Raw genomic sequence first — 14371 nt, 5'->3', positions numbered from 1 at the left:
TTTGTACATCATCCAAAAATACTGAGAAATTCACAACTCGTATATACAATGTATCATTGATGGTTAAAGTTTTTTACATATCGGCATTTTGTTTAAAGAAGGTAAGAAATTTAATTATATAATTGACTATAACTAATAGACAATTGCAGATGAGCCAACACTTGTGTGTTGGGTGCAATTTTTAGAAAGGATAACATGGCTGTTTTATCAATTATTTATATATTTTTTATAAAACTAGCCGTATGTAATGTATATAATCAATATTCGAATGTAAGCGTGTTAGATTCTGAAGGTTTTGATGCGCTTCTTCAATCGGAAGGCACCTTTTTGTGTCAGTTCTACAGTGAAAAGTACTCAACTGTTGATTTAGTAACAAGAAAGCTAATGATTTTGCCAGCGATTTCAGTAAATTATCAGATATATTTTATGGAATAATCAAAGTGGTTGCTACTAGTGACAACTTTTTAGTCAATAAGCACGGTGGCAACACATTGCCTTCACTCAAGCTATTTATAAAAGGTAAACCTCATTGTAAATCAGTCAAAAATTCACCTCACAAAGTAGTACCGTATATGGGCAAAAAGGATGTAGATTCTGTTGCAGCATTTTTGAGAAAGCAACTAGGAACATTAATAAGTAGTAGACTAGGTGTGTAACTTTGTGATTTAGGCACTCAGAAAAGTAATTATTCGCACTTATTTAGCAGTAAAAAATGAAGTAATTACATTAACTGATGTTACATTTAATCAAAGACTACTAAAAGACATCGACTCTGTTTGGTAATCACAGCTATGACGTAGGTTCGTTATGTTTTACGCCCCTTGGTGTGGGCACTGCAAAGCTCTCAAACCAACATGGGATTCACTAGCTTCAAAACTGGGAAACAAAGTAAAAGTGGCAAAAGTTGATTGCACAACTGAGACAAACATTGCACAACAGCTAAAAATACAGGTACAAAACTATTTATTTAGGGTTATCCGACACTAATATTATTCGAATCTGGGACCAAAAACATAACAAGTGGCAAACATTACCAGGGACAACGTACATTAGCTGAATTGGAAAGTTTTGCACTATCGTTTAAACGGATGATCCCAGTGGTTCAACTGCTTAATAATGATATGTTTATGGATTCCTGCAATTCTACATTGTGCATAATATCTTTCCTACCACACATACTGGACAGTAGTATTGCAGAGAGGAAGAAACAAATTGAAGTTATTAAAAAAGCTTCAATGATCGGAACTGACGCGCCTATATCATTATTGTGGTCTCAGGGTATGAATCTAAATCGTACTGTGAGGGGTTTGAATACTATATAATTAAAAAAACATATTTTTCATTGTAATCAATGTATTGTTATTTGGTAAATTTGTATATGCGTATATAAATTTACTGCTCATATTTAATTCTCAATGACACATTCCCATATATTGTCAAATGAATATATAATACTCATTCAGGCGGTGATCAATACGATCTAGAAATGTCACTTAATTTATCATTCGGTTATCCAGCAATTGTGGCTTTGAGGATGGACAAGGAATTATATGTAATATATAAGGGACCATACACAGAGGTGGCTAATAATTGACGCAGGATTCAGTTAGAAAATTTATAAGCGGGCTGACGGTCAAAATAAGCGGGGCTCAAGCCATTCCCAATCTTAAACCACTAATAACAGTTGATCCATGGGATGAATCTGATAATATTGGTACTAGAACGGAACTTTAATTACTTTTTGATTGAAAATTTAATATATAATATGACTACAACCACTCCACAGTTGCGGGTGGTTTGTTGGTGATATCATAAGTCACTCTACAAATATCACTAATTTCATTCGTAATTCTCGTAGATACTCTTGCTAGAAATTCTAGAGGGAGTCTAGACCAGGAACATGTCATAAAATCTGTAGTATCCACACAGCGAATCACCGCGGTCATATTTCCGGCCGCGGGTCTATCCCCTTTTACAGAATTGCTACTTACATTAGCTAAGAGTACTATAAAAGCTTGAGATACTTTGTCATATAAATCAGCAGAGTGCAATTCATCCTCAAGTATTTGGGTTGCTTCTCTAAGTATTTGTACATTTTTCTGGGTAATGGGACCAACGATCCTTATGGCAAAAGAGGGCCCTGGGAAAGGATGTCTTTTTAAACTACGATTACTTATACCAAGTTCCTCCCCTAGTATCAATACTTCATCCTTGAATAAATATTTAAGTGGTTCTAGTAGCTTAAAACATAAATCTCTCGGCAAAGTGCCTACGTTGTGATGCATTTGAATTGTTGCTGCATTTGTCGATGATTTCCCACTTTCAATGCGATCAGAGTAAATTGTGCCTTGCATTAAGTATAGATCTCCTTCATTACTTTCGCTAGAAAATAAATTATTCTCCTTTGCATATAATGTGAATGCATCAATGTAGGCCTTTCCAATTATATGCCTAATCTCTGAAGATGTCTTTGCATCCTTGAGTCTGGAAAGAAACATTTGCGAGGCATCATATAAATCCAATTTAATGCCTGGAATATCAGCCCTTATCCTTTCTAATGCATCTTGTGCCTCGTTTTGCCTGAGTAACCCATTGTCGATAAAGACGGCTATAAGCTGATCCCCAATGGCGGAGTGAACCAAAGCTGCCGCTACAGTGCTATCCTTTCCACCAGATACACCTGCCAATACTTTGCATTTACCTACAGTTTCCCTTATATATTTTATTTGTTCCAATTTACAATTTTGGCTTGTCCAATCAGGGGTTATTTTACATATTTCAAAGAGAAAATTTTTGATCATATGACTACCATATTGACTGGTATGGACTTCAGGATGGAATTGTAATAGCCAAGTTAAGCTTTCTATGTTATTAGCGGCAGTGATGTGGCAATCATTGGTTTTACCAGTGATGCTGTATCCTGGAGCCAATTTCGTTATTGAATCAGAGTGGGACATCCAAACAACGGATTTGTACGGTATATCCTTGAATAATTTATCATCTGATGCTGTTATTTCCAGGGTAATTTCACCATACTGGGGAGAGACGTGAGGTTCAACAACCCCGCCATCAAGATGCATGAGTAGTTGCATTCCATAGCATATGCCAAGAATGGGTATTTTTTGGCTTCTTATATAAGATAAAACATCTCTGTTTAAAGTAGGTGCTCCAGTATCAAAAATACAATGAGGGCCACCCGAAAGGATGACTCCGCGTGGAGGATTTTCCTGCAATGATTCTAAAGGTAAAGTTGGTGGCTGTACTACAGAGTATACATATGAATTTCTAATCGTTTTGGCTATAACTTGGGTGTATTGGGACCCGAAATCGTATATCAATATGTAATTCATCTTTGAGACCCCACATGTGAGTAGTGCAGGCGAGGATTCCATCTAGTGTGTATATTTGTACGTTTCAATGAGATAGAAGTAGAGATAAATTAAAGGAATATTTTTACTACATAATCAGTTCCTTTATATAATTTCACATTTGTTGACTACTGTGTCATGTACATTAATCCTAAAAAATCGCGGAAACATACGTTAAGTTGTAACGCTGCGACATATCGCAGCGTTACAACTTATTGTCGCAATAAACTGCTACATTCGCTCAAATATTATTTGTCCATAAATACTGCCGAAAGTAATTTTATTGCACTTAATATCATCTGCGATATTTTGAAAAGATTGCCCAATGACACAAAATTTTCGCTAGATCTGTACAAGCTAATAGTCTCATTATTTTTCAGGTACTTTGAATATTTTATGTAGATTAGGGTGTGATACTAGCAGAGAGTATTTAAATTTTTTACAATTGGTGGCAGAAACTACCCCTGAAATGGTAATTTGATTGTTGATTTAGCGTTACATCGTGTTACATGGCATTGCAAATTATCACCTAAAGCGCAATGATCCAGTAAGGCTGCTAAAGGACGTAAACAAGTAATTAGATAGCTAAACTAGACACTTTGCTGAGTGGAAATTGGATGGGCATGAAGATGCTGTATTGCTTGGTTATTTAGCGCGATATAAATCATTAGTTGCAAATGACAAATTATATGGTGACAGTGGCAAAATTGACATTCCTCCTAGCATTGGGTAACCGTATAATTGACTCAGAAATGGTATACGATGGGTGTTCAAGGTGTATATGAGGTATAAACGTATACCTTCTGCCCAAGCCTTTGAATTGTTCGTTGCAGCTAATTATAGAAAGGTATAACTCTCATTACATAGGACCCAATCAAGTGTCTGAGTGTCATTGACCAATTTATTAGCATGTTTCCAAATATACCACATATAAGAGCTGTTAAATATAATTTGTTACTAAATTCAACACTAAGTGGTACTAGTGAGAATAATACCACTTGTGGTGGGTGCGATAAAGAAAAATTAAAGAATGAAGGTTATAGCTTATTATTCAATGGTTACAGTCCTAGTATCAAGAATTTGAAGGTGGTTATAAACAACACGGAAAGTGTTGTGGATAAGATTGATATTTATTGCAGATTTTTGGTATGTGAGTGGGGTTATTCAGTTACAAAGCCCCAGAAGCGATTACGCATGGATAGAGCTATCAAAATTGATACTCGAAGATCCTAACCAAGCTATTAAAAACGAAAGTATTAAATCACTGGAGCATTACTACGATCCAGGTATGAAATTGCCTAATTAGACACGAACATAGCAAGGGCGATTGGTGATGATTGTTTATTGAATTATTTGATAGTTGGCATCGCTGCAAGTCAACGAATCGGAGAACTGTAAGATATCATTAACGAAGAATAGAGACAATCAAAGTGAGTAAATCGGCTAGGTTTGGATTTGAAAAATTAACACGCAATGATGACAAAAGGAATATGTCAATGTCAACCAAGTCTGCAATAGAAGATTTGTACAGGCATATCCATGGGGCAAGTTTGTTGGGACTTTTTGACGTATTTGGTTTGTAATTTTATGAACTTATTATTTTTTAATTTTTGTAGAAAATAAAAAATAACTACGACTGTTTCTTCATGATCACCAAACTAACCGTCGTATATATATTTGTATGCGCTGAGCCATTTCAATCCCACTGGCTTGCTAGTCTTCCTCAACCTGACTCGGAAGGTACTTCCGGCTCATTTATTTGCGGGGAACGAGATCTTGAACGCGACCTTCTCAAACTTTTATTTTGGCTGGCAGAACGGCGCGAGCGTTCATTTGAGTGTGAATGGCTTCGATGATCATCCATTCGCACCTTAATCCGGTAACTCCTTCCTGCACTTTGAAGTTCAGAACCATCATATTTTTCAAGTGCATATTTCATATCTGATTTGTTAATGTATTCGACATAGCCCCTACCGTCTTTAATGCAAACGTGTCCAACGGGACCTGCCCTCTTCATATGGTCCTTAATATCTTGCCATCTACAAGAGGAGGAAATGTTTGAGATGACTAGGCGGTGTTCAGTCCTGGTGTTGCTGTAGTCATTATATCGCCTGAGTTTGTCCCTAGATAAGAATGCGATTACCCTTGGTTTCCAGAGCGTTTTCGGCCACTAAATTCAACGCGGAGGCGGTATTTGTCAAAATTATACCCGTCACGAGATTCTACTGCATCTTCTGCATCGCGCATATGATAGAATTCTATGAAGGCATAGGCAGTGTAATTGCTGGTTTTTCCCTTTTTGATATCGATGTCTCGAATTTCGCCGAACTTTCCGAAAATGTTTTCAATTTCTCTCACGGTGATATCTTCTGGAAGATTGCCCACAAAAATACACGCCGGCGCGTGATTCTCCCTGCCACCCCTGTAAGAAGACATTATGATGGATTCAGTTAGCACTACAATAACCTACGGCAATGTGTGGCAACATATAGATAGGGTATAAGAGTTAATACAAACTGAGGCATATATGTATATTTGAGAGGCTAGTAGTTTTAACTGGAACAAATTAAAAGTGTTCATGAAATTAAAATATTTAGAATTTTTTTACGCATATAGGAATATGATTTGATACGAGTAGGATGTAGATGGTGCTATAGTGTTAAATATCTAAGAATTTGTCCTAATTTACTGCTCTGAACAGTACTTGGGCCGGGGACTATACCCTATCTATACGTGCCTAGGTGTGGGGATGTTAAGTGCTACAGTTTTTGCCCAAATTCGCGTGTATGGGTGCCGTATGACAGGTCTACACAAGCAGCATTTAGAATTAGGTCGGTAGAGCTGAGAATTGCAAATGGGAATTTTTTCCCAGACAACTGATGTAAATGCCCATGTTTAGCGGTAAAAATATCTATTAGTGACTAATTAGGTTGCCAGTGTTAGGGTTCCAGTCTGCAAATGCAATAAATGTACCAAGAGGGAGTTGTGGTTGGGCCGCCCAATTATTGTATCTGCGCCCCAGCAATCGCAAAGGGTAGCCGGAATATTTATTTGGTCTGATTGTCCCCTGTCACGCGTAACACCCACATTTTTTAAATTAATTCAACAAAGAGCCCCAACTTTACACACATTGTACCACACCATCTAGAGATTTCTGGATGTCAACAGGCACACTCAATTTTGACATATGTCAGACTCTGCCAGCTCCACGTTAAGACTGGTTCGTTAGCCCTGAAACTACCACTTCGCCACTTTACGAACGGATTTATGTTTGAGCGTAAGGCGCTGTAACGGAATCCACCTAACTGCATAATTGTTAATCCTTGACGGATTGCGCCTAGGCGGAGATTGTATTGCGGATATTCCATTGCAGCAATCGTTACAATATCGCTTCGTCTATTAGATACGCTCTGATGCGCCGAGCTGTACAAGATCGTGTGGATTTTGCAGTACCGAGCGCTCGTTTGGAGTACTAGACATCCCTCAATTTGTCATTTATGGGCCCCCCAGCGCGATTTGAGTTTGACAGCGCGATTTGAGTTGCTCAAGCGATGCAGATGGCGAGTGGGCAGGTCCCACAGCAGGTCCAGCAACAGGTCCCACAGCAGGTCCCACAGCAGGTCCCACAGCAGGTCCCACAGCAGGTCCAGCAACAGGTCCCACAGCAGGTCCAGCAACAGGTCCCACAGCAAGTCCAGCAACAGGTCCCACAGCAGGTCCAGCAACAGGTCCCACATCAGGCCCAGCAGCAAGTCCAGCAACAGGTACCACAGCAATTCCCACATCAGGCCCAGTTCCAACATCAAATGCAACAGTTCCAACCACCCCAACCACAAATGATGATGCAGCACCAAATGCCGCACATGTATTACCCCCAAGGGTACATGCCCTTCAAGCACCGCCCGCCTCAAATGGCTGGGCAGACGACGGATCAGCCGGCCGGCCAGCCGGCCGAGCAGACGCCCGGGCAAGCGGCGGATCAGATGGGGGGAGTAAAACAAGAGGGCCAGCCCGGTTCATACATCCAGCAATTTGGGCTCTATAGAATTCCGCCCAACCGCATGGTCAAGGGGCAGTTTTACCCCGTGCCCATGATGAGCCCGCTGCTAAAGCAAGCCCCCCCGTCCGCAGGGGAAGGCGCTGAGCAGGTGAAGGCAGAGCCCCCGGCAGCAGATGCGGCAGCTCCAGGCGATTCCGCTGTCCAGCAACCGCCCGGGCAGTTTCATCCAATGCCGCCCCAGCTCATGCTCCAATACCATCAGCCCCCGGTAGGGCAGCCGGGCGCCGGCGGGGGGGCGCCAATGATGATGCCCATGATGCCCATGCCGCAGATGGTCGGCGCACAACGGCCCTTTTACATGTTCCCAGGGCAACGGCTGATCGGCAACGTGATAAATGGAATTCCCGCGCTGAGGCATGCTAGCAGCCAATTCGACTCGGTGGCGGCTGTACTGGACGCAGTGGCCAACCAGCCCCCAAGTACAAACAAGCGCCATGTCTCCAGAAGCAGGCAACGTGCACGTCACAACCACGACAGCGGGGATGAGGACTACGAGGGCCCCCTGGGGCACGTGTTCGAGTCCGACCGCGACAACAACTCGGACGAGGAGTTCAAGGCGCCGGGCGGCGCCCATGAACCGCGTGACGGAGTCCGGCGCAGTTCCCGAACGAGGGTGCGAACGCAAAAGTACAGCGCCTATGCGGAGAGCGACGAGGACAACGAGTCACCGCCGGAGGACGAAGGCACGGATGAAGATCGCGGCAGCCAGGCCTGGGCCAAGGTTCGAGCCAGGTCGCGGCCGGGCGTCAGATCCCGCGAGGGCCGCATGACTCGCATGAATCGCCTGACCGGATCGGTCTCCCACAGCGACAGCTCGCTCTCGCTCTCCCTAGACCAGACGCCCTCCGACCAGCCGCAGGCCAACCCCCCGGACGCCGCGAGGAGCGTCTCCCTGCGCAAGCGCGCGGCCCGCGTAAATTATGCTGAATTGGACACCGAGCTGGACGAAGCCCTGGCAGAGTCCGACGAGGGCGAGGGGTCCTCGGCGGCGCAGACGGAGCGCGAAAGCGTGGGCGGCGTGGACCGCGTGCTGGACCACCGCACGAACCCGGACACGGGGCAGGAGGAGTACCTGATAAAGTGGCAGGGCTTTGCGCATATCCACAACACCTGGGACACCTACGAGGCCCTGCGCGAGTACAACGGCATCAAGCGCGTGGACAATTACATCAAGCGCTGCAGGCAGCTCGAGGAGCGCAAGAGTTACATGAGCCCCGACGAGATCGAGCAGGAGAACATTTCGGCGGAGCTCCAGCGGCAGATTGACGAGGACGCGTTGGTGGCGGAGCGCGTGGTCGCGCACTGGTGCGAGCTGCCCGACGGCACTGCGCTCCCGCCGGCGGCCTGCGCGGCCCACGGGGCCTCTAAGGGGGGGGACTCCGCGGAGGGCGTAACGCGCGTGTACGTGGTGAAGTGGCGCTCCTGCCAGTACGACCAATGCACGGAGGAGGAGGAGGAGACGCTGGAGCGGCACGGGTTTGGGGGTTTGGTGGAGGCCTACTACGAGCGTGAGGATCGCATAAGCGGGGCCAGTGCGCTGAAGACTCCGTGGAACACCCACTCTATATCACTGACTAAGTTTGAACCTTACATGGACACGCCTACGTATTTGGCGCACCACGAGTCGCGCAAGCTTCGTGACTACCAGCTGACGGGTTTGAACTGGATGGTGAATCGTATGAAGCGCGGGCTGAGCGTGCTTTTGGCGGACGAGATGGGGCTAGGCAAGACGATTCAAACGATAAGTTTGGTGGGGCATTTTATGTATCGCGAGCATTTTATCGGGCCCTACCTGATAATAGTTCCCCAATCCACGGTGGACAATTGGATGCGCGAGTTGGAGTCGTGGCTCCCACGTGCGAATTCGGTGTGTTACTATGGAAACGCCGCATCTCGCGAGATTATACGTCAGCGCGAGATGTGCAGGGTATTTGTCCGCGGGCGCGGGCACCGTTACAAGTGCGACATTTGCGTGACCACTCCCAGCATAATTAACGCCCCCCAGGACCTTGAATTTTTGCGCCGGATAAGCTGGCAGCTGATGGTGGTGGACGAGGCCCATCAGCTGAAGAATCGCCAGTCGAAGCGTTTTATCGAGCTCATGCAATTTATGGCAGATTACAAATTACTGCTATCTGGCACGCCGCTGCACAACAATTTGGAGGAGCTGTGGACGCTGCTGCACTTCCTCAATCCCTCGATTTACGCGTACTACGAGGACTTTAGGCGGCGCTATTCGGACGTGGAGAACACATCGGCCATCGGCGAATCGAAGCAGCGCCAGCTCTTGGCCCTGCAGACGGAGCTGCACGAGGTGGTCTTACGGCGCGTTAAAAAGGACGTGGAGAAAAGCCTTCCCAACAAGGTGGAGCGAATACTGCGCGTGGAGCTGAGCCCCACCCAGGTGGAGTGGTACAAAAACATTCTGACGCGCAATTACGACCAGCTCTCAAAGTCCAGCGGCGGCTCCAAGAGCTCCCTGCAGAACATTTGCATGGAGTTGAAAAAAGTTTGCAACCACCCCTTCCTCTGCCACGAGCCCGACGACAAGACGCTTTGGCGTCAGGGGCTGGTGTACGGCTCGGGAAAAATCTGCCTCCTGGAAAAACTGCTCAGCCGCCTCAAGGAACGCGGCCACCGCGTTCTCATCTTCTCGCAGATGGTCCGCATGCTCAACATACTCAGCGACTACCTCACCCTCCGCGGATACAAGCACCAGCGCCTCGACGGGACCATGGGAAAGGAGGTGCGCAAGAAGGCCATGGACCACTTTAACGACCCTGGCTCGGACGACTTCTGCTTCCTCCTCTCCACCAAGGCAGGGGGACTGGGCATAAACCTCACCACCGCAGATACCGTCATTATCTACGACTCGGACTGGAACCCGCAAAATGACCTGCAGGCCGAGGCCAGGGCCCACCGCATCGGACAGACCAAGACGGTGCAGATCTACCGGCTGGTCACCAAGGACTCCGTTGAACAGACCATCCTGGAGAGGGCCAAGGCAAAGATGGTACTAGACACCCTAGTCGTCCAGGGCCTCAACAAAAAGGACGATTCCCTCCTCATTCACGACAAGGAGATGCACTCTGGCTTTACCCGCGACGAACTGGCCAAGATACTCAAATTCGGGGCCTCCAAACTCTGGACAGGCGACTACTCGGAGACCCTCTCTAAGGGACTGGACATAGACCTGGACAAGGTCCTGGAGGAGGCAGAAACGAACGAAGACACCGGGGCCGCCGCGGACCTACTCTCATCATACACAAATATCACCGAATTCCGCTACGAACCGCCTGCGGAGGCACAAAAGGTCTCGCGCGGCAGAAAAAAAGCAGGAGAAGTCTCTGCAGACAAAGACTTCTGGGATGCCACCATACCGCTGGAGGAACGCGTCAAACTCAAAAAACAGCAGGAAGAAATGATCGTACTGGGCCCCCGCAGGACACGCCACAGGGACAGGGGGGAGCTCGCCGCCGTCGCAGATTTCTCGGCCGATGACGAAGACGATGACTTCTCTGGAGACGACCTTGTCGTCTCCAGGAAGAGATTTATCGCCAGTAAGCGTAAAAAGGGCGTTAGCAAAAAAAAAGGCACCAGCGATCTCTTTGATAGGGATAAGGTCAAGCTCTACCGCGCCATCATGAAGTTCGGGGACCCGTCCCTGCGCCTGGACGACATACGCAGGGACGCCAAACTAATACGCGTAAACGCTAACGTCGTGGCCCAGGAGTGCCAGTCCATCGTGGCCAGTGCCCGTAGGGCACTGGAAGTCTCCACCGGAGAATCGCGCGCACTCCGGCGCAAGCGTGCCTCAGGCACTGCCGCAGAATGCCTTGTGCAGGTTGGAGATGCCAAAATGTCCGCCTCGGACATTGTGGAACGCCTAGACGTACTGGACTCGTTGCGTCGCTGGGGCTCTGATAACTTTGGCCCTTCGTGGCCAACGTCACAGGCTGTGGCCCTCCCGCCCCCCGTCGCAGAACTAATCGAAGACAAGGAGGGGTGGAGTCCGGCCGCTGATATCAACCTGCTCAAGGGCATCTACCTATACGGGTTCGGAAATTGGACGCAAATCTGCAGCGATAAGAAATTGGGCCTAGATTTTGCTAAAACGTCAAAGACTGATCGCGCCAAGTCACGCGCCATACGCCTGCTCAAACTGCTTCACCTCCACCGCACGGGGCAGCTCCATGCGGATACACAGCCCATTACTAGCGACCCGGAGCCGAGCGACCAGAGCGACTTTGAGCCCCAGGCCACCAGCCCGGACAGCCTGGACACCCCCGGCTCGCCCATGGATACATCGCCCACGCACGCGCCCCTCGCCGAAGTGGTGCGCAAAATATTCTCTGGAGACGCCCGCAAAACGCTAGCCTCGCTCTACCACAAGTGCTGCAGGGACGAGCGGGCCACCAGCAAGGACGTTGTCCAGATTATGAAGACGGGCGTGCCCATGCTGGGGGACATTATCGAGGACGCCGTGGAGCGGCTGGGCGGGCAGTACCCTGGCCTACTGGACGCCTGCTGGAAATATGTTTCCAAGTTTACCCCCGCGTCCTCGGGGGATCTGCAGAGGGTCTACCAGCAGTTTTGCAAAAACAACATCAAGCAATCCTCACTGTGAGTCTTGCAGTTTAACTTTAACTATTTCCACTCTAATTTTCGACTTTTTGTTAGAGGCAGCCTATTTTGTACTGTCGACGGCTGACTTAGGCAGTGGGTTGTATAGGTATAGTGCTAAAGGGCGTAGGGGTATAAAGGGTTATATGGGGTTATAGTAGAGGCCACACCTTATCGGACAGCATAGCAGCCAAATATAGCTGTTATTTGCACGTGTTATTCACATGCCCCAAAAATCGATTGATTATTGATTGCCCACAATCTGCAATTTATCGGCAATGCCTCGGAGTCGAGTGATTGCTTAATATCATTGCCTCCTATGGGTCGCTATAATTTGTAGACTTTACAACTCACCAATACATTAATTTGGATCAATAATAGAATAATAACGCAGAACTTCTCTGATTTGCATCTGTTGAATGCATAGTGATAAAAGACAGTAGCCTACGATCGCTAAATTTTAAAAGAAAGGGGGGAGTGGCCAATTGACGTGGCCGATACAGTAACTGGCAGACGTATCCACGCAGTCATAGTGTAGTGCATACGCAGTTATTCCGATTAAATATTATAAAAATGCCTTAGGAGGCATAAGTGACCCGAATGTGAGACGAATTAATCTATGTATTTAGTTAGTGGGTATGGTTTTTACTTTACGAAAAATTTAGTGAAAAAACATTCGAATGTTGATATAAGAATTAATCAATCATATATGGTGATGATTATAATGATATTTTAACACTTCATTATTGATTGTATTAAATGGCTATTCATGTCGGCGTGTGCATTATCTTGTTGTCCTTGGTAACAATCTTACGTGTACCAAATTTGGTGCATTACTGTTGTGGGCGAATCCGTCTCGGTGACAAATAGGGATTTAGTATAATAGCCGACCGCTGTATTATTACGATAAAAAGCAATTTGTAATTTCTCCACAGATAGTATAAATAATTATTTATCATCACAGTGTGTTCCATTTCCATTCCCTCGATGAAGTTATGTCAAAAGATGAGAGGCTATCGTTAAATCGAAATGGATCTCTCTCCTCGTTCCCAGAAAGTTTGAAATTATTCAATGAATTGCTGAGAGTAGTTGTTTGGCTTATTGACTGATTTAATGAATGATCTATCGAATTACTGCCCAAGTGACCGACAGAGTTGTTAAAAGGTGAATTGTAATTGTAAGAATTGTTTATTGAGCTATTGCAGTCATAACGTATGTTGCGTAAGTCGTCGTTGAAGTCTTCGAATGAAAATACATCTTTATTATTATTATTATTATTATTAAGCCCTCCTATCTTCATCAAAATGAGCGCATGTGCTATGTGTACTGCCGCCACACTTCCCGTCAGTGTTACCTTGCGGTAATTAGACCCGGAAGTTGTCGGGTCCTTTGGAAATATCTTAATCTGAGTACCTGTAGCACCAATGACTTGGTCCAATGAACTTCCATTTGGACCAATAACAGAACTCACGCTTGCCTCTGGTATATTAATCGATATCTTGCAAATTGTATTGGTAAGTTCAAGTTTATTGACAATGTCAATGTAAGTTGTATGATGCTTATAACTATTAGGGGTGCTAGGATACGTTACAGAGGCATATTCCTTGAGATTTGTATCATTTTGAAATATTAGCACTAGAGCTATGACTGCCTTTTTGAGGGAATCCAACTCCCCTATGGAGACCACAATCCTTTCAGATGTCCCGCTGGCGCGGTTGTAAACATGGATGCGACAATTTAAGGTATCTTGAATGGTACGAATCCTAGACCCGCCTTTGCCTATTATAGAACTGATTGATGATTTTGGTACAATGAGCTTGACTGATATGTCTGATTTGGTAGCTTTGTTATAGCGAGTATTCATGGAGTCGTCAAGAAAGTGTAGCGTTTCTTCACATTCGGCGATACGTGAGTGGACAGAGTGATAAGGAAGACAAATTTTGTCTATTATGAGGAGAATCGCCTTGCATACGGACTGTTCACTCCCACTTATGGTCAATATTCTATCTTGGGTATTGGGGAAAAATGTTGTTGTAGAAGATAACTTCATTATAGTTCCGGTTTCCTGCTCAGTAGCAGCGATCGTTATTCCATTTTTACCAATCAAGCTTCCTGCTGCGCTATTATTTACTAAAAATTTTGCAAAACATGGGCCATGCAAATGCGATCTGTGTGACGGGTTTGTTTCTACTGGCGGATGCATGCTTACCGTGATTTCAATAATAGTTAAAGTTAAAATTTTTAAAATTTAATTGTGCACCTGGAAAAACTCAAAAATCATCAAATTGAGTGCTCCAACTTGGGAAGTCCAAGAACTGTT

The 14371-nt window shown here is 45.6% G+C and overlaps 7 protein-coding genes across 7 annotated transcripts; 3 read left to right on the top strand and 4 right to left on the bottom strand.

Annotated features, from left to right (window-relative positions):
- Positions 196-1734, top strand: BMR1_03g04165 (protein disulfide-isomerase A6; the record flags this gene model as incomplete). Its single annotated transcript, XM_021482233.1, has 9 exons — positions 196-350; positions 371-519; positions 541-648; positions 670-681; positions 704-779; positions 801-951; positions 972-1278; positions 1464-1579; positions 1600-1734. The coding sequence occupies 9 exons, from the start codon at positions 196-198 to the stop codon at positions 1732-1734; spliced, it is 1209 nt and encodes a 402-aa protein (XP_021338776.1).
- BMR1_03g04160 (GMP synthase (glutamine-hydrolysing)) lies at positions 1770-3392 on the bottom strand (the record flags this gene model as incomplete). The annotated part of the gene is made up of 1 exon (XM_012793989.1): positions 1770-3392. One exon carries the CDS (start codon positions 3390-3392, stop codon positions 1770-1772), a length of 1623 nt encoding a protein of 540 aa, XP_012649443.1.
- Positions 3507-4951, top strand: BMR1_03g04155 (hypothetical protein; the record flags this gene model as incomplete). The annotated part of the gene is made up of 9 exons (XM_021482232.1): positions 3507-3748; positions 3771-3840; positions 3862-3941; positions 3963-4097; positions 4119-4215; positions 4236-4514; positions 4537-4654; positions 4675-4762; positions 4783-4951. 9 exons carry the CDS (start codon positions 3507-3509, stop codon positions 4949-4951), a joined length of 1278 nt encoding a protein of 425 aa, XP_021338775.1.
- Positions 5092-5804, bottom strand: BMR1_03g04150 (RNA recognition motif. (a.k.a. RRM RBD or RNP domain); the record flags this gene model as incomplete). Its single annotated transcript, XM_012793987.1, has 2 exons — positions 5092-5491; positions 5512-5804. The coding sequence occupies 2 exons, from the start codon at positions 5802-5804 to the stop codon at positions 5092-5094; spliced, it is 693 nt and encodes a 230-aa protein (XP_012649441.1).
- Positions 5805-6859: 1055 nt separating this feature from the next.
- BMR1_03g04145 (hypothetical protein) lies at positions 6860-7171 on the bottom strand (the record flags this gene model as incomplete). Its single annotated transcript, XM_012793986.1, has 1 exon — positions 6860-7171. The coding sequence occupies one exon, from the start codon at positions 7169-7171 to the stop codon at positions 6860-6862; it is 312 nt and encodes a 103-aa protein (XP_012649440.1).
- Positions 7172-7174: 3 nt separating this feature from the next.
- Positions 7175-12055, top strand: BMR1_03g04140 (chromodomain-helicase-DNA-binding protein 1; the record flags this gene model as incomplete). The annotated part of the gene is made up of 1 exon (XM_012793985.1): positions 7175-12055. One exon carries the CDS (start codon positions 7175-7177, stop codon positions 12053-12055), a length of 4881 nt encoding a protein of 1626 aa, XP_012649439.1.
- On the bottom strand, positions 13010-14254 carry BMR1_03g04135 (KH domain; the record flags this gene model as incomplete). The annotated part of the gene is made up of 1 exon (XM_012793984.2): positions 13010-14254. One exon carries the CDS (start codon positions 14252-14254, stop codon positions 13010-13012), a length of 1245 nt encoding a protein of 414 aa, XP_012649438.2.
- Positions 14255-14371: the final 117 nt, after the last annotated feature.

The sequence above is a fragment of the Babesia microti genome, chromosome III (genome assembly GCF_000691945.2).
Source record: "Babesia microti strain RI chromosome III, complete genome".
In the NCBI taxonomy this organism is placed as follows: domain Eukaryota; phylum Apicomplexa; class Aconoidasida; order Piroplasmida; family Babesiidae; genus Babesia; species Babesia microti.
Note: the sequence above shows the minus strand (reverse complement) of the source record. Positions and strands in the feature narration are given on the sequence as shown.